General features: G+C 41.2%; 1 protein-coding gene across 11 annotated transcripts in view; it reads right to left on the bottom strand.

Annotated features, from left to right (window-relative positions):
* FAM13A (family with sequence similarity 13 member A) overlaps positions 1-24,755 on the bottom strand; it is a 257,788-nt gene that overhangs the window by 13,743 nt on the left and 219,290 nt on the right. For 10 of the 11 annotated variants that reach the window (XM_059722315.1, XM_019488106.2, XM_019488104.2 and 7 more), the window contains 7 exons: positions 21,787-21,863; positions 20,974-21,016; positions 13,212-13,362; positions 3,791-4,004; positions 2,222-2,360; positions 1,242-1,323; positions 883-1,103 (listed from right to left, as the gene is read on the bottom strand). In XM_059722315.1, the coding sequence (XP_059578298.1) occupies positions 883-1,103; positions 1,242-1,323; positions 2,222-2,360; positions 3,791-4,004; positions 13,212-13,362; positions 20,974-21,016; positions 21,787-21,863 (927 nt within the window). The remainder of the gene's footprint in view (positions 1-882; positions 1,104-1,241; positions 1,324-2,221; positions 2,361-3,790; positions 4,005-13,211; positions 13,363-20,973; positions 21,017-21,786; positions 21,864-24,755) is intronic. The other variant, XM_019488105.2, reaches the window with a different exon arrangement.

The following is a 24,755-nucleotide window of genomic DNA, read 5'->3' on the forward strand; positions in this document are numbered from 1 at the left end:
GGGTATAAGTCTTGCAATGTGACATTTTTCTTGTCTTTTTACTCCAACTCCACATACTGCCTTCTCCCATTATTACACCAGTAGTATAACAGACATTTTAAAAGGCCTACAGCCTTGCCACTGCAGAACTGTTATAGACGCTTCGGAGATGGTCAACTTGAAACCTTTTTTCCTATAAACAATAATTTGCTACTCAGGAGCACAGAGCATTGTTTGCCCCTCTTTTCACAAAACTTGCATAAATTTGTTTTTGGAAAAAAAAATTATAATTGCGTATTTTACGCCTACCAATTCAAGGCCTTGACTTACAAGGTTATCAACAACTTTGGAACTTGCTACACCAGACAAGAATCACACCAGTAACTCTCAGATGTAACTGCTCTTCTGAGACAGTTGACAGGCCCTGGTAGGAGTCGTGATAATGTGTCCTTAGACAAGATCATTCAACTTTGGCATGAGCTACCAGAGAAGAGAAGTCTAAGCCAAACTGCAGCTATCTTCAGAAGTGCTGGATGACCTACATAATTTGTTGAAGCATTCCAGTCATAATAGAAGATAGGGAAACCTAAATAACACACAGAAAATGCCTCACAACCTATCCCTTTAGAATGGATCTTGGAACCTCAGAGATACAAAGGACACTATGACATCCAGTATGGACAATGCTTTGAGAATCACGATACCTGACAAAAATTGGTTACAGCATGGTGTGCTACAGTGGGAGGTGAAAGGTCAAGTTATTTAAAACAAAATTCAGAAGTAGATTTTAAGCTTAGCAGTTTGGATGATCCTGCATGGGTAGCAGAAGCTATCACAACCCTGAGCACTGCTGAAACATTATTTCCAGTCCTGGCACCTAACCCTGATCTGCCTGAAATGTACCTTAATGTCCTCGGGCCTGCTCGTCTCTGCTCGTTTTTCTTGGAGCTTCTTCTGAACGGACTCTAGGGTTGCTTCAACTGCAGGCTTTGCAGATTTGTCAGACAGGTCTTGTTTCTTGTCCTCCTCCTTTTCAAGCTGAGAGCCAAAGCTCTTAGGGAGAGTGTTGCTCCGTTGGCGCGTCACAGGAACCAGATCCTCTTCAGATATCTTCAATTTTGACTCTGGGTAGGTTTGGAGGGAGAAGAAGGTGGGTAGGGGATAGAAAAGAGCACTTTCAGTGACAAGGTAACAGCTCAGTGTAGCAGTCCATGTGAGGTCAGCAGCTATTGCAGGCCATTTTTCCATGGTAGGCGACTCACCTTTAAGCTGCTTCCGGAATTTTGCAAGGTCATTTGTCCATTTCAATACCTCTGAGTTGGCTGCTTTGTCACTATGGGATGGCTGGAGGAAAAAGGACAGAAATCCACAGTGAAATGGTTTTGAAAGAATGGCAGGGCAGAAATTGAGACAAAAATCTGTCTGAAGAGGTGATGGACACAGGAGCGGGAGCTACAAATGTTTGATATCTAGTCACACTTTTAGTACTACCTTCCTGACATCTGGGCAACTCGTTTAAAATTCAATTTTCCCCATCTGTAAAATGTGAGTGACAGTTTTGACTGCCTGGCCCACAAGAATATCAGATGGGTCAATAAATGTTTTAAAGCCCTCTGAAGACTGAAAGTGGTAAGTATTATAGCATAAAGAAAGGCACAGAAGCATGTGCCATTTACTGTGGCTAGATGACCCAATCCAAGAACAGACTGCACTTTTTCCCATTTGATTCCATTTTTTTTCTACTTTGGACAAGCCTTTAACTACTAAAACCTACAGTTTTCATCAGCAGCTAACGTGCATGCATGTGAACTTTTAGATCCTTAAAAAGTTGTTACTCAATGTCATGAAAAATGAGAGTTCAGTACATTGGTGTTACTCAGCAGTGCTTTGTGCATGGGCAGAGAACCAGAGTCAAGGAGTCCTTCCTCATAGACTCACTAAAACAAGATGCATCTGTGCACCCTATCAGCCAAATTTTAAATCAGTAAGTTTAACTTAGCCACTCCCACACACACAGCTATCACCTTTTGGCATGTTTAGAAAAAGAAGCAATAAAAATCCCAGCAGTTTATTAGACTGTTTCCTGTGCCTTGGAAAGGAATTCACTTGGCGATGCTAATACAAGAAAGCGTGCTTTAAATTTGTTGTTCAGCAGTTCCGTTCTTCTTCGCTTTCAGGTACTATATCTTCAGAAGCCCTCCTCAACTTGGGTCACAATGCAGGCTGATTGCAAATGGCTTACCCTGTATTTCCTCTCCTCTTCAAATCTCTCCTCAAATTTCCTGATCTTTTTCTTAAGTCCCTGAATCCTTCGGGTCAGCTGTGCAGGGGTCAAGTCTTCTCTGTCATCTTCATAAGATCCTAAGGAAGAACTCCGCCTCCTACAGGGAACAGAGAATGGAGTTGTATCCTACTCAAAAGTATGTCTTCATGCAGAGAGTCAGTTATGCCCGATGTAAGTAATGGCAAGTCCCTTGGGAAGCATGAAGCCATGACGCAACCCAATGCTATGAACATTGTTAGGGCAGTAAGACTGGTTCTGGTGTCTTTGACAGCTTTCTGGTCTCTTTGACAGAAGAATGGAAGGGCAGTCAGCTGCCAGTCAGAAAAAAAAAATAAGCAAGAGGGCGAGAGGAAAGAAGGGTTGTCATCTTGTACCCTAAAATGAGGCATGAGACCTGAAGATTAGCTGGCCAAGTCTAGATACAGTAGAGTGAGCTGGCAACTGGACCCCTGAAAAGTTAAACCAGGGGAGAGAGAGGAAGTCAGACTTCTTGAAGAGGGGTGGGAGTGAAGGGAGTTTTTATAGTTTTAGAACAATAACTGTCCAAAGTCTATTTCCCAAATATCAGGCTAGCCAAATACAGCCATCTGAATGTATATGACACACCACTTCTGCCTTCCCACCTTCAGGGTACTATAGTTACTTCCAGAGAAGTTGAAACTACTCATTCCTTTGCCCTTGTGCTAGAATAAGCCTACCAACATACAAGAGGAGTTAGAACTGGGCCAAAATGCATAATCAGTGCTGTGCTATTACTCAGACATGAATTTAAAAATCAACATTTAAAATACACCCATAAACCTTATGAGAGATCAAAAATGGGGCAAAATAATATTTACCAGAAATAACTGCCCTACATTTCTTTTACTGGTTTTTTGCCAGAATTTTTATCAGATGTGCCTCATTTCCAGTTCTGAATTGTTTACATAGAAGGCAATCAGCTAGGTCTCACACCACATTTCTACTGGAAAGAAGTTCTCCAGCCAAATTACAAACTCTTTAAAATACAGATTTACTAGTATATAGAGCCCTACAGCACAATTCTCTTTCTACCACTACCTGTGCCTTATCTACTTCAGTATTGTTGCTGCTGAACTCTTTATAGGAAGACCTCACATTCCTTTCACAAAGCTAGGTAGGTATTGTCATCCCCATGCTATAGATGGGGAAAACAGAGGCTCTTAAACATCAAGCAATGTCTCTGAAGTGACATACTGAATCTCCAGCAGAGCCAGGGACAGAATTTTGTTGAATGGGCATCCCAAGTTTTACTCTCTGTCAAGGTGCAATGGCCTCCTTATTACAAGATTATATCCTGGGTACCAACCTATGGCCCCAGATGCCATCAGAGCCACCCAAAGAAGTGACATGACTTCCACTGGTGAGATACCTCAGCCCCACAAGATGCATGCAATTACAGGGCCTATTTTGCTCAAAAGGTACACTCTACAATACAGTAGTACTGGGTAGCAAAGAGGAAAGCCTCTCGCCTGCTGCTCAGATGGTAGCTCTGAAACTGCAACCCACCTCATGAATGAATGAGAATTTGGAGGGGAAGGAGGAACTTCTGTATCATCCAGGTACTGCTGGCTTTGTCCATAAGCATAGAAGCGAGGGGAGAGCATAGGGTCGCTGTCCCCATCCAAAAGCTGGCGGATGAGACGGCCGGCCTGAGGGGAGAGACGGGCTTCGTCGGAGTCAAAGCCATCACGCTGCCAGGTGGAGAGAGCTGGGATGGGCTCTGAAATTCGATGAGAAGGCAAGGGGAAAGTGAGCTTCATTTTCCTTGCATTGTTTTTCACTACATTCTTTGATCACCACAGACATAGGCGAGTTCATAAAACCATACTGTCTGTCCCATTTCAGATACTGAAGGCCCAATTCTTTGCTACATGAGGTCGGCATTTGCAAGTGTGCAAATGCAAGTGAAGTGAGTACAAAAATGCAACCTTCTGAGAAGGGGCACTTCACAAAGATAAAGATGATCATATACACATTTAAGGAATGCAGAACCAGGGCCTGAATCCTGCCAGTAATTGCTGGCAATTGACTGAAATAAATGCTAAGCCTGACAGTACCCTCTCCCTTTACTCTCCCAACCACCACCTGAGGTTCAGGAGTTGTGCTAGGAAATACACTTTTGAAGTGCGAAGGAGATAACTCAGGGCTGCAAAATGCAACAGACAGAACGGGAAGGCATCATAAATGAGTAACAAGATGACTGAATGGCTATTATCCTCAACCTGGAAAAGTATTAGTGACAGTAAGTGCTCAGACTAATTTTTCTTCACAAGCAAACAAACAAGATCTCACTGGAATGAAATAGCCACACACTGGACATGTGAAAAAGTGAACACATCTCCACTATTGGATGAATTAACTGGCTGTAAGTAAAAGACAGAGGGTGGGTGGGAAAGGGAAACCCGAATAGCATATGGGAACAAACTGAAAGAAATCATCTCGATCTTGTGATCACTCCATCCAGATGCCACAAGGACTCTAATATCTTGTGTTCAGATAGTTTACTAAGCTGGTTTGCATGCTCCTACTTAGCACCATGGGATTAGGAGGTGTAAAAGCTATGCTTTGAACTGAGCATTCTAACCAGAATCAAGCAAATGATACACACAAGAATATCTTGAGGAAAAGAACACTAGAAAGGGCCAAATGACAGCTTTAGTATCACCCATTTCCTGTGGACCTGAATGAGATCTTGTCCAGTGTAGGTTCAAGCCTTTTTACTCCATAACCGTTTAAAACAGTGGCATTTCCATTACCCATGTAAAGTGGAACTTCTGTTATCTCATTGTTTTGCAAAACCCTCCTCCAGACCAAGGGGGTAAGAAACACTACTCTCCTTTGCGTTACCAATTGCATGCGAATAGCTAGTGCTGTACTGATGGATTCTTTGGTGCGTTTATACTAATCTGTGCATCAAACTGGATTTAACCTTAGCGTCTCAGGGGTGTAAAACCTTAGTGTCTCTGCCTTCGTGACTGATGCTACACCCAAAAGAATACGGCTGGGGATACAATAGCCCAGTGCTATGGTGTAGGGAAAGAACAAGCTTTACCTTGATGTCAGGCTGTATAACAGCTCTTCTGGAGGAATCTGCTGCAAAATGCAAAGCTTCAGCTGTGAAGTGGGTTGAAAACCATCACACATCCAAAATGTACATCTAGGGCACTACAGCTAGCTTACATGCACATGTAAACTTATTTTCCTGATTAAATGTCATTAGCAAATGCATGTTAATTCTACCTTTTCTTTGACATTTTTTGATATTGGAAAGGTTTTGCTGAAAGACGCCAATAATAAAGGAAGATAAAACATAGGACTTGCAACCCTTGAATCAAAATGTGAATCTTCTAGACCATACCAATTTCCTGAATCAGAATGCTTCCCTGAAAGCAACACAGCTCTGATGTTCTCAGCAAGGTCTTCAGAGATACTCTTATAGTGAAACGAGAAACAAATGTAAGTGCAGAAGGGGCATGATTCCCCACCCTTACTGGCCAAATTACTGTGCATAAAAATTACTTAAATAATTACTCCAGTGACCCCTTCTCCCATCCTGGGGAATGAGTACTTTCTATCCTGAAAGACTCTACTTTTAAGTTCTTTGGATGATTTACAGTCAGTTGGTTACGGACAGAAAGGAAAAAGAAAAAAGAACGTGTCTTGGTAGTAAACCAACTAAGCTGCTAATGCAACTGTGAATAAGGGCATTATTAAAAATGCTTAATACATATGGCTTTGTCCTCTGGTGGATTTACATATGATATATCATGCAACATTAAAAGTATCATAACGATTTGGAAAAGCTCTGATCCAATCCAAACAGCTCTGAACTAAGCTGCTTCACCTTTAGCAGGGACTGAGGCTCAAGCAAATCCAGTTTTTTTCATTTCAAATACTGATGATAAGATTGAATGCATGTTCCAAAGGAGAAGGTTCTGAAGGAGGGGAAGAAAAGCCCTACATGAAAAAATCAAGTCTAAGACTTGGATGGAATAAATGGCAGCCACAGAAAATTGATTTTATTTTTCACTCTCAGTCCTTGAAGGACTTCATCGACCCTGGGCAGTTCGGTTCATTTGCTGGTTATAAAACTGAGATTAAAAAAAGAAAGAAAAATCTGATCAGGAGGATAAACCAGCTAACAAAACCTGAACAGTAAGTGGAGCAAACAACTAACTGCTGTTTTGGATCAGTGTAACAGGGTGGCCTCCTCATCAGGTCTTTGCCAGATACCCTGCTCCTGGGATAACTACTCACTTCGCTCTCCTGCCATGCCTTGATGGAAAAATATGAGAGCTGTTACAAAGGCGGAAGGCTACCCATTACTCACCCTACTGAAAAGGGCCTAATACCCATTCCAACCTCCCCTCCACAAGTCCCATACCTTGCAGATGTTACTCTGATGTTACTTCTCTGGCCTATGGTCAGAGCAAACTGGGCACACAGTTGTAGCTCTCTTCTACAGTCCCAGAAGGCCACTCACATACCACCCCTCTCTTACCAAGGTCTCACTTACTCTGCTGGCTCTCACCCTGCCTCTCTCAGGGGCCACACACATGCCACCCAGCTTCAGGTTTAGCTTTCTTCTCCTCAAATCAGCCCCGGTGCAGTCCGTTGGGTATCTCCCGCTATCCTCACCTGAGTGTTGACTGAGCAATCATACGACTGTAGACCTATTTCATTCCTACCCCTCACTGGGCTACTATGCCCTCACTGGGCCTCCTCACTCACCTACACTCATGGGGCTGCTTTGTTCATTGCCCCTCTTGCTCAGGATCCCTCTCCTTGTCATCCCTCTCACATGGGGTCTGACTCAAGCCCCCAGGCTTTCTTCTGCTGCCTGGGTGCAGCCCCAGGTTCCTCCTCTGGCCTGAGCTCTGGCTCAGACCTCCTTAAGTGAGCCCTGGGCTCCCCCTGCTCATTACAGTACTACCAGGAATGTGGCACTGGGGTTACAAGGCACCCTGACCTGCCTTTCACCAGGGAGGCAACTGGCCTGGCATTTCCTGGGGGCTCCCACACCACCAGGAGCCCCACCAGACCACCCTTGCCCGGCAGGGTGCAGTTTTACATCTTACCCACGACAATCAGATCAATGATCCATCTAATTCAGGACACTGTTTTCTGTAGTGCTAGTCCCAGATGCTTCAGAGAGGTGTCACTCAGTTGCAGAATAACCTTGCCATAAAGAAAAGTTTCTTCCTAACCCCTGTCAGTCAGTATATGATGATTTCTGCCCTGAGGATCCATATAATATATTTTGCATTATATCTAACGTAAGCATGCAAGATCTTGCTATTTCTATAAAATGTCTAAGACTTTTGGAGCCTTTCGAATTCTTGATCTTGATAAATCCCACAGGTAATTTTTTAGCTGTATTACATTTTTTTTTTTGGTTTCATATTAAAAAGAAAGTGAAAGGAATGCCTGATCTATCTTCTTTAAGTCTCTGATTATTTATCTAGAATATCACATCTCTTCTTATTTGCACTTCCCCGAACAGTCCCTAGTCTTGTCAGTCTATCCTTCCTAAGGAAGTCCCTGCAGTCTCTTCAATCATCCTCACACATCTCTGGGCCCCTTCATGCCTGTACTGTATCTTTTTTATTTGATTTTGCAATTAGAGACCTGTACAAGTATGGGGAAAAGTTATTTAGTCAGGATTATGCATAAGTATAAGCAGTTCAGGGTGTACATGATGTTCTTTCTATGTTTCGGTTTGAAACCTCCATTTCAGTCCCCTGCCTCTTTCATGTTTGGGTGGAAAAGATGAAACATGCTAGTAGTAGCAGCAGCTGTCAGTGTCCCCTTTGATTCCACTGTATTACCCTTTAAAAGCTCATAACCAATCTGCCATTTAAGTTTTCAACCATCTGAGGTGCATGCGACTGTGCATGTATAGACACAACTCTGTACTGTAGTATGTAGGTTACCGTATAGAAGGTACTGGTGATCTTGAAATGACCATGGAAGCATTTTAATTAAGAGGTCTTGAGGACACATGGCAGCACCTTCTAACCAGAAGATTTTCTTATGGTTAGCTCAAAGCCAATTGTTGTTCTTTTACACTGAAGTTTTTATATTTTTAGTTTGCTTACCCCCTCAATATTGATTTGGTGCAGTACAGGACAAAAAACTTCACTTCAGCTTAAAATGTCTATACATGGAGATATACATGCTGTTCCTAAATGATGTCAGCATCCTATACAGGGATCAATGATAGCTGGAGTACAATATTGATACTCCTTAAAGGAGACACTGTCTAAATCTCCAAAGAGCAGATCTTCAGTTGGACTACAGTGGTGAGGCCCCACTGAAGTCAAAGGAACTACAAACATTTCTACCTCCTGAGGTGCTGGTTCCAAGTTCTATTTGAAACCGTATGGAAAATAATAGGAATTATAGCAGTTTTGAAAATGAAACGGTGCCACCACGCAAGTTGTAGAAAGACTGAAATGGGCCAGAGCAATGCAAAATTACTTTAAAAATTCTCAAACCTCAGTCTCTTGCAATGGTTTAAAAAGATATATAGTCTTAATGAAGCACTGCTGCATGATGGCTCAGGAATAAACACTCTTTAATTACAGGAGAGAGAGACTAGTTTACTCATTTTTATAATTTGTTAACAAAATAATGAATGTTAAAAAAATGACAGTGAAACTAAATGCTATTTGTTGCAATACTTTCTGCAATTAAATTATTTAATTGAATAAGATAATATTTAATTTTTCTGTGCATAATGGTGAGAAAACACAATAGGATTTATTACAATAAGCAAACAAGTTACTTTATCTAACTTCAGAGACCAGACCTTTAAATTTCAATGTTGTTATCAATTTACTCATTGCTATTTATGCCCTCTTTATTTTTTGTGGGGACAATTAAATTGATTATAACAAATTTACAATTGCTTATATTGGCATTTTGAGGTCCTTTTGTGGCAATGCTTTCAGGTTTTTAATGCTGACAGTGAATGCTTGTTTGTTTGAAAAGAGCCATTTTCATTCTAATTTTTTAAAAGTTATAGAAATTGGGTATAGGCTTTGTAATAATTTGTATTACAACTCTTATCTATATGTTAATGCACAGTCTATAGTCCTTTATAGTATAATGTAAGATTCATCTGAAAAAGCAGAAAGAAATGTGGGATAGTCAATTTGCTGACCACCCTTGCAATCTTCCAGTTCTCTGCTTGTCGGAGGTCAGTCATTTGTTTTAAATGAGAAAGCTTTATATTAATGATTTGCACTATCATTTTTATTGTGAGAAAAAGGTGGGGGGGAAGCTAGACTTTGGTCCTTGACTAGTCAAATTTTCAGAAAAATTTTGCCAAGCAGGGTTAGATTATGAAAGCACTAAAGATGTTTTCTTCCTTTCATTCACGAGTTTGATTTAAACAGTCTTCAGTAAACTAAGTTATGGAAGGGTTCTGGAAATGCTCTATTTGCCATCAGCTGCACTAACTGCGGGGCTTTTACAGGTTACCCTAGGAGGCTAGGACACTTTCTATTCTCAGATGGAAGAGCTGTGAGCTGCAGGGTCAATGTTGCTGTTCCTGAAATAGGTTTTACCCATGCTTCACCTGGGCACCTGATGTAGGAATGGTTCAGTTAACTCAATGCATACACTGAGAATAGAACCTGTATGATCAGGGTCGACTGATAAAATAATATTATATCTGTTGAAATGCGTCTCTGTTTTCAGTGACTACAGGTACCATAGGTTAAATTAGTCTCGGTGTAAGGAGCCACCAATAAGCCCTGCAGGATACTTGTAGACTTTCTTTGTACCAAAAAAGTAGCTTATGGGCCAGCTTGGCAAGGGTGGCATAGAAGGCCAATCTGGTGGTGGGCCAGGCTGGTGGGGCACAGAAGTGCAGATAAAAATGATCTGCTGGCCACACACCCTGAACAGCTGGACCCACTACTCCAGCCCACGGATGGGGCTGACAGGGAACCTGTGTTGTGGTTCCCTGTCCCCACAACATAGGTTGTGGCTAGACTGAGAGAATCCACACAAAATTAGTCAGGAAAATGTCCATGTGCAGACAAGCGCCACATCAATTCAAGCTAGCTGCCAACAGGTGGGGCTGTAAATGGACAGGCTCCACGACATGCTTGGCTTCACAGAACTGTCTGCATGCACTGAAATAGCAAAGCCAAACATTTTTATCCTAGTGCTGAATGCAGTTGGCAGAGGGGATGGATGTGGGGTAATTTCTACTGTACCTAACTCACCAAAACAAAAAATAAAAACGCATGTTGTTCAACTCACAGACCTCATGACAGTTCTGGAACAATCCTAGGAAAGTGAAAAACTGATATATAAACCACAGTGGCCTAAAATGTAAGGTTTCCTCTGCAGGCATCATAGTAAGAGAATAAAAACCCTTCACAAACAGGGTAGTCTTGTATTATTGTTCTCACGTTTGCTGCCAAGAGTCTCTCCCTAAGAACTTCAGTTGGAGGAAGTGACACCCGCATGGGAATACATCCCCAGCCACTGAATTCGTTTTCACAAGCCACTTCTGAGCTATGCCACTGAGTACCCAATGTTCAGTGGCTGCAAACCGATAGTGTTCTTAGTGCCCTAGGATACAATCCAGAAACTCAACACTAGAATTTCACTTGTGGTCCAAACCAAGACCTGAAGTGCCATCTGGCCATTTGATTCATGTTAAGTCTGGATTCTGACTTCAGTTACACCAGAATTTACTAGAGCCAAATAATGGGACCCTATTCACCCACCATGCTATTGAATTTGAATGCAGCAGATTTAACCATTCACAGTGGAAGTGAACAAAGATACAGTGCCAATTCAGAATAACAGTGAGGACATGATGGGATATAACACTACCATGAGATTCAGGCCACCTAGATCACAGAAGTATGAGCTACAACACAAATTCCTGACTCCCAAGAACGATCTCACTGACAAAAATCTTGTTCTTAGTGTGAAAATTATCTGCAAGCCTAGATTAGCATCTTCCCCTTTTTGGCCATTGAGACTGATTTGACATCCATGGCAGAGACTGGTTCAAAGCCTCTGACCCAGCAAGATGCAAAAACCTCATTTTGCTGGATTTATACTGCAAGTACAACATAGTGACATTTTAAGACATCTGAAGCTCCTCTGACACATGCCAACTGTCTCTTTTGAAATCTTCATCCTCTTCCATCATGTAATGTATTTTAAAAAGGAAGAGGAGGGAAGCAAGAATCTGAAAGGAAGGCTTTAAAACAATAATAATAATGATGATGTGTGCTCCTGTTTTGTTTTTACAGCATGGAAATGCTCCAGAGTTTATATACAAGTAAATAATGGGGAAGTTTCTGAAAGGAAAGTTTCTGGATTTATTTTTTTCCTCAATATGCAGGCATGACTCCTGTGAATATCACTGGAAGCTATAATTGTACACTGGGGAGAAAAGAGTTTCTTTATTTTGAAATCCAAGTGATGGCTGAACCCATATGTCACCTTTGAAAACAAAACCTCTCAGCTCAAGACCCTTCAGGGCGATGTTAATTGGAATCCCAATAAAATATAATAAAACAAAAGACCCTCAGGAGTCTGTCTTGCAGCGCTTGAATCCAATGTATGTGATGAATATCATCAAGGAATCCCCAGACTGGGGTGGAGAAGAAAGGCTATTCAGCTGATGGTAGCTGGTGCCTGATGTTGAATCAGCTTGCCTAATACTCCTGGGTTTGTATGACCAAGCACAAATAGGTCATAAGTAGAGTTCCTCTTAAGGGAAAAGAGAGACTACATCTGTCACGTATGCTATGGAGCCACAAGCAGATAACCTGGCCAGTCTCCCTGTGCCAGCTCACAGTTTGTTTTTTTCAGAGTAGCAGTTCTCTCTTTCTTTTCCTTAAAAAAAATCCTTCATCTCCTATTTTGCATCAACCTCCCTCTCTGGCTCCAAGTTGCAACACTGACAAAATTACACACATTAGTACATGGGAAGAAGGGGCTTTCAGTAATCATAGGGAGTCTGATCATGTAGATGTCAAACACTTTCAATTCCTCTTGACTTCAGTGGTAGTTGGGATACTTAGCAGCTTGCAAGATATGCAAAGAGCACATTTCAGCAACATGCGCTTAAAAAAAATTCTTAATTTTGTATCAATTGGGCCTTGCAATACTTCTGGGATAAATTAAAGTGAGTGGTCACTGGCTGAAAGGGAAATGCTCATCATTATAAGCAACTCTTCTCCCTACATAGGGTGCGGACTATGCAAAGCAGACAGTAGTGAGAAATACACAACAATGAAAAATAACTCCCGAATTAAATGTTGCAGTGTTAGCTTGAAAGAGATGAATGTGTGCATCTGAATATACGTGCAACTGGTTAGAGAAGTCAGGGGAAAAGACCTCCAGAAAACCCCCACTAAAAATACATATATATTTTTTATTACAAGCAATTTAACATGTTTCTGATCTGGTGAAGTGGCATCTTGCTAAAACAAATTCTGCAAGCCTGTTCCTCAGGACCAGGAAGGAAAAGACAAGAAATTGAACAGTTTTCCTTGAAAACGGCTTTCATGCCTACACAGTGGAGCATGGGATACAACAGGGAAAGGAGGAAATTTCCAGTCTTTCCTCAGTTTCAATGACTGGGGTTCAGCTACTCACTAGTCTAGGTTGCAAAATACCAGAAGTAGGACAATCCTGAAGCACACGAGGACTAATAAAGCTGACACAAAAGGGTGAAGCATATTCTCCTTCCTTCCCCTAAAACACTATCAGACTTGGCAGCAATTCAACATCCCATTTCTAGCTTCTCCAGACTTTCATTCCTGTACTCAGGTCAAAAGAAACTTCCTGTTGTTTTTGGCCAGGCAACATAAGCACAAAGATACAAAACTCCACTCACGTTTCCATTTTTCTCTCTTTTGTACCAACCATTATCAAACAACAGTACCTTCCCAGTGGTTGTCATCACACAGTGCGGTCAAGTCAAGCTGTGGCACTTCTGAGACAAAGCTGTCTTCTTGACCATCGGCATCTTGTGTCCTCTGCAGTTTGGTTTCGGGAATGCTTGGATGCTCCTGAATCTTCATGCTTGAAATCTGCTGTAGTCCCCAAACAAGATGACAAAAAAAAAAAAAGGAGTTCAGACGGAGGGAAGAGATACCTATAGGCAAAGCAGCAGCAAGATCAAAACTAACTGCCCCTGATGCTTCTAGCTAAGAATCCAACTTCCCTGCTCAGTGACCCCTACATGCTAATTGGTCACTCACAGTGGCAAAAACATCCGTCCATCTGCTTTCCTTGAACTTTTCCTTGTTTAGAAAGCCACAGCAAATTCCTGAAACTGCTTGCCCTGACAACTGCATGTAGCTGAAAAAACCTCCAGTTATTGACCACGATGAAAAGGGAGGGAGGTTGAAAAGGAGAGAGAGAGGGGGGTGGGAAGGAAAAGAAGAGAGAGAGGGCGTGTGCGGTTCTTTAGAGCACTGCAACTCTCCAGGATGTCAACAAAAATGCTGTTGCTAAGGTGGCTGCAATATGGTGTCTTCTAAAAGCAGCCGTCAGTGCTTCTGAGGGAGCAGCCCTACACAGTGAGCAGCACTGACTACATACATGAATGCTCTCATGCAGGCTCTGCTGGCTCAGATCAATTAATGCCAGCTAAGCTGTGCTGGCTGCACATTCCCTGATTTCCTGTGGTTGTTTTCTAGCTGGGTGTGGGAAAAGCAGAACTATTTATGGAGGAGCTCTGGGTATTAAAGCAGTGTTGCGCAAATCCAAATGGCAGTGGGGTTTGGCATCTCAGCTGAAAGTAGTGCGGACCCTGGAAAAAAAGCCAAAACTGCACTGAAACAGTGAAAGCTTTTTTTTTTTTTTTTAAAGCAAGTGCTGTCAGGTGAGTGATCCATAATTTATAGCCAGCAAGAAGCAACTGCTGTTTGCTTCAATACTGGTCACCCACTGAACACTATGTACACTGTGCATTTATGTTGAAATTATCATCGTGCTGGGGGGAGGGAGAGAGAGAGAGATTACCCAAGGCCTTGACTGGGATGATCTAGTTGGGTATGGTCCTGCTTTGAGCAGGGGGTTGGACGAGATGACCTCCTGAAGTCCCTTCCAACCCTAACTTTCTATGATTCTGTGATCCTTTTGAAATCTTACTGCATTATTTTCAATCTTAAATTACTCTGCTGACAACGTTGGTGCAGATTATAAACTGGTACAGTTTGTTTTCTAGGGATAATACCAGGAAAAACTTCTTCACAGTCAGCGTGTCCAGACTGTGCAATAAACTCACTCCAAATGTGGTGCAGTCACCTATCCTGGCAGTTTTCAAGAGGAGACTGGACAGTTACCTCACTGGGGTCACTTGACCCCAGTTGTATTCCTGCCGGGGGGGGGGGGGGGGGGAGGGGAGGGGGGGGGGGACTGGACCCAATGATCTGCAAGGTCCCTTGCAGACCCTTACAATCTATGAATCTATATTTAGTGCTGTAGCAATGAAGTTTGGCACCCAGGGCAAAGCCTGCAGTGGCAGCCTGCCCTTGCCATGCACACAGATCTGGGGGGCAAATGCCCCCCTCATGCTTGCCTGGGAGTGCATGCAGCAGCAGGAGCCACCCCTCCCTCTGTCCCCGCACTGCAACAAACAAGCCACTCGTGGCTCCAACCTGCACCGTCCTGACTGGGTAACACCTGTTGGCACCCCTTTGCTTTGGCACCCAGGGCAGTTGCCTCACTTGCCCCGCTCTTGCTACAGCTCTGTCTATATTACATAAAAACTATAAAATGTTTTGATCTCATTAACAGTTTCCTCTGTACAAAATGAATTAAGTTAAACAACTTACAATGGAGGGAAAGAAAGCATAAAATGTGCATGTACCCACCTTTATGTCTGTATATACAATTTATACAAATACAGAGCTGTCAAAAGGGATAGCACAAATTATGCAAAACACCTTATTTCAGTCTAATTTTTCCTAATTTGTAAAGCCTACTCAAGCAGGCAACTGACAGGCAGATTTTTCTGCTTTTTATTTTTTTATTTATTTATTTATTTTTTTTACAGGCATTCTAGAAATCTGGACAATGATAGGAAGTTGTTCATCCATTTATCCTAGGAGGCTGTGGGACTGAAAAAGCATCTAAAAAAACACAACAACCCAAAAGAAAAAAAGGTCACAGAATACAGGCCTTTTTTCTTCTGTGCACCTACCCCACTTGCAAAGCAGTACAGAATGTGGTCAGAATCAGCACTTTGCATGAAATTGTCCCTAAGTCGCATACGATTTTTTTATCCTACTCACAAAAACAACGCCGTTTGCTGAATTAATGTAAAAACAGAACAGTGAATGTTTTAAAGAAATTTTCTCAGAGATTATGTATCATGTCATAAATCCTTTTGCGCTGATTTTAATTACATAAATCTCTGTAAATGTCTCTCCTTGTGGCTGAATGCCCTAATATTTTAGATGCCATTCTGTCCTCGGTTATTAACACTTTATATTAAAGTTCCTTATTTCTGTGTGTTAGGTTTTGTTGGCATTATTTAACAAAAAATGAGAAACTAGTTGGTAGTTTTTCAAAAATTAATCACTTAACTCTTGCTGTTTTACACTGAACCGAGGAAATATCCAACTACAACACTAAGTCTGTTTATCCTGAAGACTTTACATACAAAAATGTTAATTCACTGTGCAATATCTTCAAAGCTGCTTCCAGTTTGTGCAGACTTAACCATTCACTTAGAGTCCACAAAAACATGTTTTCTCCCTCACTCCCAGTTCCAAATGCTTACAGGGCTCTCATAATAACAGGATTCATCACAGGGCAGACAAGAAGTCTTATCCACTCCCTAGAAAACAAACTGTACCAGTTTATAATCTGCATTTACGTTGTCAGCAGAATAATTTACGATTTAAAATAATGCCGAAAGATTTCAACATGATCACAGAATCATAGAAAATTAGGGTTGGAAGGGACTTCAGGAGGTCATCTCATCCGCCCCCCTGCTCAAAGCAGGGCCATCCCCAACCAAATCACCCCAGCCAAGGCTTTGTCTAAGATGTAAATAAAAGCATGGGGGGGGGGGGGAGGGGGGCGCAAGAGGAAGGGATCTTGGAGTGAAAGTATAACGTTTCTACCACAACTGGAATATTGCACATCAGAAGCCTAAGTCATCAAGACCATTTTCTTTGCCAGCTATCAGAACATTCAAGAGTAAACAGATCATTCAAAAGAAAGCAAACAGCAAATGTATTTTCTCTTATCACCATCATTTAACACCGAATTAAATGTTTTCCCATAATGACCTTATAATCTCATGACTCACCATGACTTAAAATATACCCACAGCAGGATATTACTTATGTTTTAGAGGGGTAAAGATTTTCATTGACATAACTGACCAAGTCTTTTTCTTTCAAGGCCCCTTAGTTGACAGAAATATTTGAAAATCTTACTTAAGAATAGATCTGCACTGTTATAGCAACCAGTTTCTCTCTGTTCCTAAAGATATGAGCTACTAGCTCATTTATGTACCTCCTAAAACAATGAATAAACCATTAGGCATTCTGAAGAATAAGTGACATAGACCCAAGAAAGACAAGACAGATGTGCAGCAGTTTAACCTAATGCATCTGAATTAACACACTAACCTATGTTCTCATGGATAATTTAGTATTTTCATGACAATTTTTTTTCTGATGCTACTGGCTTCTAATCTCTGTGACAAACAGAAAGATGAAAGAAAGGGAACAACTGATCTTTATAGGCTACTATGCCACCATCCCCTGTAAGTCTAAAGGACAATACTGATAATCTCACCAGCCTGAAAGTCATCACATACTGCTAATATTAATAACAAACAATAAAAAAAAAAAAATCTTAAAAACCTAAAAAGCAACAAAAAACACTTGGTTTGGGATTTTTAGAAACTGCTTTTGCAGCTGTACTTTGTAGGTGCAAATATTTGGGATTTCCAGAAAACTGGGCATGTCTGCACATGACGCTACACACTATGGTGACATAGTATCCACAGGTGCGTACACGCAACCAGCAGCTACTCCACTATAGTGGCATGCTCCCCTGTTATAGTGCACCGCTACAGTGAAGTAGCTGCTAAAAATAACTGTGTGTCGCGCATACAGTGCAGTATGGGCAGTACTAAAGCACAGAGCAGTAACTATGTCGCTGTAGGGCTACATGTAGACGTGCCCACTGAGGAGCAGTTGATGTCATTTAGAGTTTAATTGCCTCGCTGAGCCAAAAATAAAAGTTAAGCAGACATTTTAAATGACTTATTTGTACTAATGGAGCTACAGGTGCACAATAAATGAGATTTAAAAATCAGGCCTTGCATTTTACAATTTATTCCAGGGAAGTTTATGCAGGGACAAACCAAAAACAAAGGCAGAAAAGTATACTTGAAATGCAGGTCCTAGAACCAGAAAGGCTGCGAATAGCATTGAAATGGTACATTTTACTCAAGTTTTTTAGGACAATAATAAGCAGAGGTAGGTTTTACTCAGCAAATGGGTATGACAATTGACAATGATGATTTTTGTTGTTGTTGCTGTTTGAGCTGTAGTAAAGACTACAGTGTAAAAGTATTGTCTGAACAGAGATGAAATCATGATTTCTGTACCAAAAGCCATACAATGATGTGCTCAGATATTTCAAACTATTAGAAACAAACAGGAATGGGAACATTTTGAAATTCAATTCTGAAGTTGGTATTATGCTAAAAATCTAGGTATAAACCAAATCTCTTCTGTGTTTGTTTGAAAATGCTCAACTCTCCCACTTCAAACAAATGACCAGAACTATAGAGAGGCAAATCTTCTCAGAGCATCTTTACAACTGAGCAAAATACAAGACCCTGTCTTTTCTGCAGCTACAGCCCTGATTTGTCACTCCTCATGAGACTAGAGAGCCTGCTGCTGCTATGTACATTAAAAACAAAGCAAAAAACCCCCCTCAACCTAAACTATTCTACTGAATTAAACTAGAAAAAAAAAAAATAGAGGTCTAAATTATCCCTCTGTAGGTTAATCTGTTATTAAATTTCATATAGTTTATTGGAATCTCTATTTCTAATGTTCAGTGTGATGTTGAATTTAATACTAAAACTGCAGTTCTGGATGTCCTACAGAACTTAGCACCGGCAATGTGCTGTAGAAGTTGTCAGGAGGTAGATGGAAGTTTTAGTAGTCAGTTTCCTCCCCCTACAACATCTGGGGAAGTGTGGGAAGCTGTTCTAGTTTGTACAACAAGCTTGTGAGCTGAATATTAATATGGTTGGCAGCTAACATGTCAACAAATAGTTTTGCATCATTAGCTCCAAAGCAAATATACCACTGAAACTGAATATAAGCAGATCACGCTTCTCAGAGCCATTGTTTCAGGCAGTAGGCAGGCTCCAACAGATACCACTGCATCAGCTGCATTTAGTTTTGGTTTGGAAAGTTAGAAACCTTTCATCTTAAGTCCAGGTGTGTTTTCTGGAGCACGGTTCTGCCTCAGAGTGAGGATTCTACAGAAAATTAGAAGACTGCAAAAGCACAGGATGTGGGTGTCTGAAGACGGACATTTAAAATCTGCATAAGCACCAACTAATGCCTGCTCAGTGATCTCAGCCTGCCAGCTCCAAATACCTTGTCCAAGACCCTTATGTTGGAGGTACGGTGGGTGGGGGGGGGGGGCGGGGGGGCAAGAAAGAGCCTTTTGCTCATTCTGAATGAGTTGTTTGTTATCAAAGGTATGTTTCTAAGCTCCACTAAGCAACAGGCTTATGGGCACAAGGAATGTAAAGCAACCCTGCAGGAATGTAACATTTTCTTGACCCTGTAATTCCTATATAATGCGACCTCTGGGCCTTTTCTTGTAGCTAAAATTCTCATTGAATTTTAAATTCTTTCTAAAAAAGTTGTTCATTTTAAAACCAAAATTTAATATTTTAACTCCTTAAAAATAAAACATGCTAATTTGGGGTCCAAACACTGCTGCGCAGATGTTAGTAGGGTAGTTACAGCCTGTATTACAAGTAGCAACCTCAGGGGTAGCAACAGAGTGCCCCCCACAGGTCCCAACCTCTTCTTCCCCACAGCATGATGGGGAGGAAAGGTGTGGTTGGAGCCATTGCCCTTTCCTCCTTCCCTCCCATAAATGCAGTCGCCCACACAGCTGAGGCAGTGGGGAATCATTTATATCAAGAACAGAACTAGCATAGTACTTCCCTCCTGAGAGCGAAGGGAGAACTATGGACTGATGAAACTCAGAGCTTGGGACTAAGCCACTGTCCCTTAGCGCTGCCTACCTTCCTGAAAACATCACTCCAGGAACTTTTAGAACAATGATTCTCAACCAGGTGCCACAGGTGCCAAAGTGCCTCGAGATCCTTTCAGGTGGGCTGCCAGGCACGCAATGCTGGCACTGTTAGGCACCAACATGATTCACAATGTAAACCGAACCTGGAATCCAGTGTGTTAAAAGCGTTCTAACCTGTTGTGAGCTTTTGAGTTCTCTGCAACAGAAGAACCACTCTTATTTTTCTGTAGTCAAAAAACAAGTTCTCTGAGGGATGCCTCGAGTCTAACAAGTTTGATAACCTTTGTTCTAAGCAATATGCCATGGCACAGTGTGCATGGATCCAAGCATTTCAAAATAATCCTTTTGGTTCTCCCTACCTTTCATATTGGAAATAAAAGAGTTTAAGACACTGTATATTAAATCAGCAGCAACTGTTTTTAAACAGTAAAAAAATTCAAGCTGCAAACCCCTTCTGCCCCAAATCACTGACTTGGATTAGATAGGGTTGTCCACAAGAGCTTCTCCTTCAGCCCCTCTTTCCTCCTAAAATTTCTCACTGTGACTGGTACTGTCAGTGGTGACAACTAAAGGGATGCAGATGCAGAGGGCTCTTCATCAGCGTTTTAAATGATGCACTGTCTAGATTCAGGCCCTGAGCATGAAAACATGAACTTGTTGTTAAAGTGCTGGTAGCTTGGCCACAGGAGCACCCCTTCCATTGCCCTCTCAGTTACAACCACATGAATTGTGGGATGGAAGGATACCACAGCCATTTTTTACACTGTAACTGCAATTAAAGGACGTCAAGCTGGTCTCTCTCTCAGAGCTCTGAAGGAGTAAGAGGCAAGAAGGCAGGGGTAGAAAAAGGAAAAGCACAAAGGAGAAATATGTCCCCATAGCAAATCAGATTGAGGCATCAACACTAGGAGGGAAGGGGGAAAAAGTTTAACTCGCCTCACATGACAGTCACAGACATAGATCCCCAAAGATTACAGAATCACAACGGGAAGTCTTAAATAAAAGGCCAAAATTATTTCAGCAAAACAAGAAGAGACAGGTTAATCTTGTACATCATGAGCCAATCAGTCACATGCCCAGTTCACTATGATCTTTATCACTTAAACCAAATTGCTGATTTTACTAACTTTTATTTTTTTGGCATGTAGGGGTTTTGGAGATGGAAGCAGATGTTTAAATACTCCTTGATGTTAAATTATATATCTGGGAGAAACAAGAAGCAGAACCGATGTCTTATGAGGGGTTGTATATGAGGGGATGCTTAGAGTTGGAATGTTTCATTTGGGACACCCAGCTACCCAACCAACCAATTGTTTCTAATTCTACGAAGACCATAGTGATTTTTGCCAGTATTTAACAACTCAAAAATAACAAATACCAACCTCTGAATGCTTGAAAAAAACATCATCGTTCTCGCTTTCTTTGCTGTAAAAGAAAAAAGAATAAGCAAGTTATAAATGTAAAACAGAATAGCTTCAGAAAACAGACTGAGGTACACTTGGCTTCTAATATTTTGGTTGCTGAAGCCTACATGCTGAGAAAAGATCTGGGTGTGCTTGCTAGTAAATTTAGCAGACAGGCAACATTCAATGTCCTTGTGCTTCAGGTTGCTATCTTATCCACCTCCTCTTAGCAGCTATTTGTGGAAAATATAATAGAATTAAATTCTGATGCCCTTAATCCAAACAAATTAAAAATCTCCCAACAGACGTCACCATCAAAATGATTAATTCTCACTCAGGTGAGCCTCTCTCAGCAATCTGAAGTGTAGACAGTTTATGATATCCTGAGACCATGCCCTGTTGCTGCGCTGAGGATCTGTCTTGGGAGGATGGCAACAGGGCACTTGCTCAGGACCACTCTAAGCTGTCTAAACTTCCAATTGTCAGTGCATGTGGAGTGGGAGGGTCTCATTTCTTCACAGCACTTGCAGACATGGCTTTAAGGCACTAGCTTCTAAGAAAACACAAATTCTTTAGCTTGCCCCCATCACCACCTTCTGTTATCTGTGGCACTGGAGGCGTGTGGAGGTAGGATAGAGGCCTGCTTGCATAGCTTGTACCATTATACTGCTCCAATGTGGGCCTAACATGGTGAAGAAGACCTTTCACATTGTTTAAAGTCCCCTCCATGTTCCTGAGCAGTAAGAGCACACAGCACCACTTGGAAAGGAAAACACATGCTATAAAAATCACCTTTCTTCAGATACAACTTCCATATCGTCGAGTCCTGTGCTGTCTACAGGCCTTGGTGAGCTAAAGCTTTCCATACTCTGTAATACAGTAAATATTAAGACAATAAGATGTATGAAGGAAGAAATGCTGAAGGCCATTATCAGAATGTACATAAAAAACTAGATGCTGATCACACATTTCTCTTTTATACAGACACAATATAAAAAGCCTATTTTATTACCCATTTTCAGCAATAATAAAAAAAAAAAATAGTATTTTGCAATTTCTTAGCATCTTTCACCAAGAGGCCTCAAGTTATTCATGTGGAGCAACTAAGTGAAGCAAATATTATTGTCCCCATTTACTAGGTTGACAAGTCAAAGGAAAGGGGAGTTAGAGTGATTGTTTGAGCAGTGTAAAAGCGGGCAATAAAATCAAGAAGATCTGCCAGTTGGTCCTCTCCCCTCCCCCACATCCCTATCCAAGATCACAATATCAAGTATTTTAAATATAGAAATAACAAAATGATATATTATCAAAATAATTTTCCATTCAGTGCTGTTTGTGTTGATCTCAAGAAGAACCACTTTCTTGAAAATGCTAAAGAGGTGAAAAATGCAAAAATGTATTGCTACTGGCAGGGAGATAATGCAAGCTACCACAACGTGAATGCAGGACAAGAGATTAACATCATTATAGGATCTTGTTTTGAGATTTGCTTGTATCGCTTTGCTTATCAGCTACAAAGTACACTAGTGTTGTCTTTTATCTCAAGCTTGAAAAAGTATGATAAAAGGCAAATCGTAAAGCTAGTCTCTGTTTGGGCGTGTAAAAATGGCTTATAAATCACTTATTTCATTGGTACAGAGATTATTTCAGTAGCCACAGAACATACATCTATTTGTGTGTCTTAGCAGTCTCCCAGCTACATTTTTAAAAGGAGCATAAAAAAAGAGATGACACAGAAAAGTGGGGTCACAAAAATACCTACATTTGCATGTATACACAAAGAAATGGCCAAAGCAAACGCACAATTAGGGATATGTGGTAAATTTCTTGCGGCTTCCTGGAGGTGTAACAGATGTGAAGAATCTAACCCTTCATTTGAATTATAATTTTTTAAAGCAATTATCACTCAAAGATACATATTCCATATTTGTAAACAACACACGTATGTCACATACTTTTTGCTGAAGACTATTCATCTCTATATTGTCTATAAATGAGGATAAATAGGAGGGACTGAATAAAGAAGACATGTAAAGAAGTACTGCATGTGGCCATTTATTTATACTTGTTTTCTGTTCATTTTTTTTTTTTCCAGATTGCAAGCATATTGCAGAATTCCCCTTATGCTACGCTTAGACAAAGAGGTTATATTAACAAGAGAAAAATCTTTCAGATCTAGACCTTCAGGTTAAGGTACTGATCACCACCAATTCATGCAGGCAAGTATAATTTTTCAGTTCTAATGTTTGGATAAGTCTCCTCTGAAGACAAGCTCTGGCAAGTTTAAATAGGAGGAAGGAAGTCCTCTGGCAGTGTAGTAAAAGGCAGTTCCTGGACTGTACACAAGTACAAAATTCCAGAGATGTGGATCATAGAACTTCCTTCTTTTTCAACATCCCAGTAATCCTGTTCTGTTGATCATAAAATAAAAATCACAGCAGCCATGTTACGGGTTCAGCCTTGCTTTATGGGCCTCTTCCAAACTATTTATGCACAATTTAAATGACTAGCGGCACAGAATTAGTTTTTTAAATATTAATTACTTGGTTCTGCTCAGAAGTTTCTCTTATATTGCCCCTTACACCTAGTCAGGATATGCACCTACGAGTGTTTCCATATAGTACTCAACTAACCCCTTCAAGCTTCATGGACAAGTTGGATGAGGCAAGAGAAGCTGTGGAAAAGGATGAAATGGGAGGGCCTTAAAGCTATGCCACAGAATTAATTTGGTAAAAGATAAAGGTATGAATTTAAAGCAGAAGAGCTACATCAGTGCTGTGTAGGCACACTTCTGGTAGAACTCCAAAACAACAAGGTCCAAGCCAAGCCCACATGGGCCAGTGAGCTAGCGTGGTAAGGCACATCACAAGGTATTGATGGGGATAGCATCACATCCAGGAGCCTGTGACTCACAGTCAGAAGAACCAATAACCCATATACAGCTGGGCTGACTAATATGAGGCTCAGATTCATCCTTCTGGATTAGTAGCAAGGCACACTAACCTCTATTGCTTTATCCTCACCACTAAAAGAGTGCCTTTTTTGGATTATCTGTATATTGCTTGAGATGGGATTTAACTGTACCAGTACAAGTGGCAAAACTTTCCTGTGTAGACAAGCCCTCACTATGGATTTATACTTTGCATGGAACAATGAGGACTTTGCTGTGATTGGGACTGCTTGGTTTTATTGCAATATAAACATGAAATAAATAAAGTTAAATTTCTATGCCAGCTCAAACGGCCTCTGCTGCTTCTCATGACTAGCAGCTGTATGAATATATCAGCATACACAGAAGATGTCCTTATAATTCTCCCACCTATTTGCTAAGATGTCCCTGTGCACTGTACTGTTGGCAGAGGCTGACTCTTTGCAGCACGTTCTCTATTTTGTGTGGCACTCTCCTTAAACAGTCAAAAAATATTCCTTATGCTCCCATTTGACATTTCAGTTTAAGTGCATCTTCTGTCAAACCACAGAAAAGACAGAGAAGATGACCACAGTTCCTTGGTGTGCTCTGGGTAGTTACAATAATGATCCTGACCTCTGCAAGATCTACCTTTCAGGGGTGGAGCACAATACAGGAGAGTGAGAGAAAGATGTTTTGGGCAATCCAATCATACAGCCTTTCACTGAAGTCAGATACTAGAGTCTCCCCAACCCATCCGACCTACCAAATATCTATTTTACTAGTTTTTCCCTCTCAAAGGCCACAGTCTGGCACAGTCTCATTTGCTGTAAGGACCATCTGTACTCCTTTG

The sequence above is a fragment of the Alligator mississippiensis genome, chromosome 2 (genome assembly GCF_030867095.1).
Source record: "Alligator mississippiensis isolate rAllMis1 chromosome 2, rAllMis1, whole genome shotgun sequence".
In the NCBI taxonomy this organism is placed as follows: domain Eukaryota; kingdom Metazoa; phylum Chordata; order Crocodylia; family Alligatoridae; genus Alligator; species Alligator mississippiensis.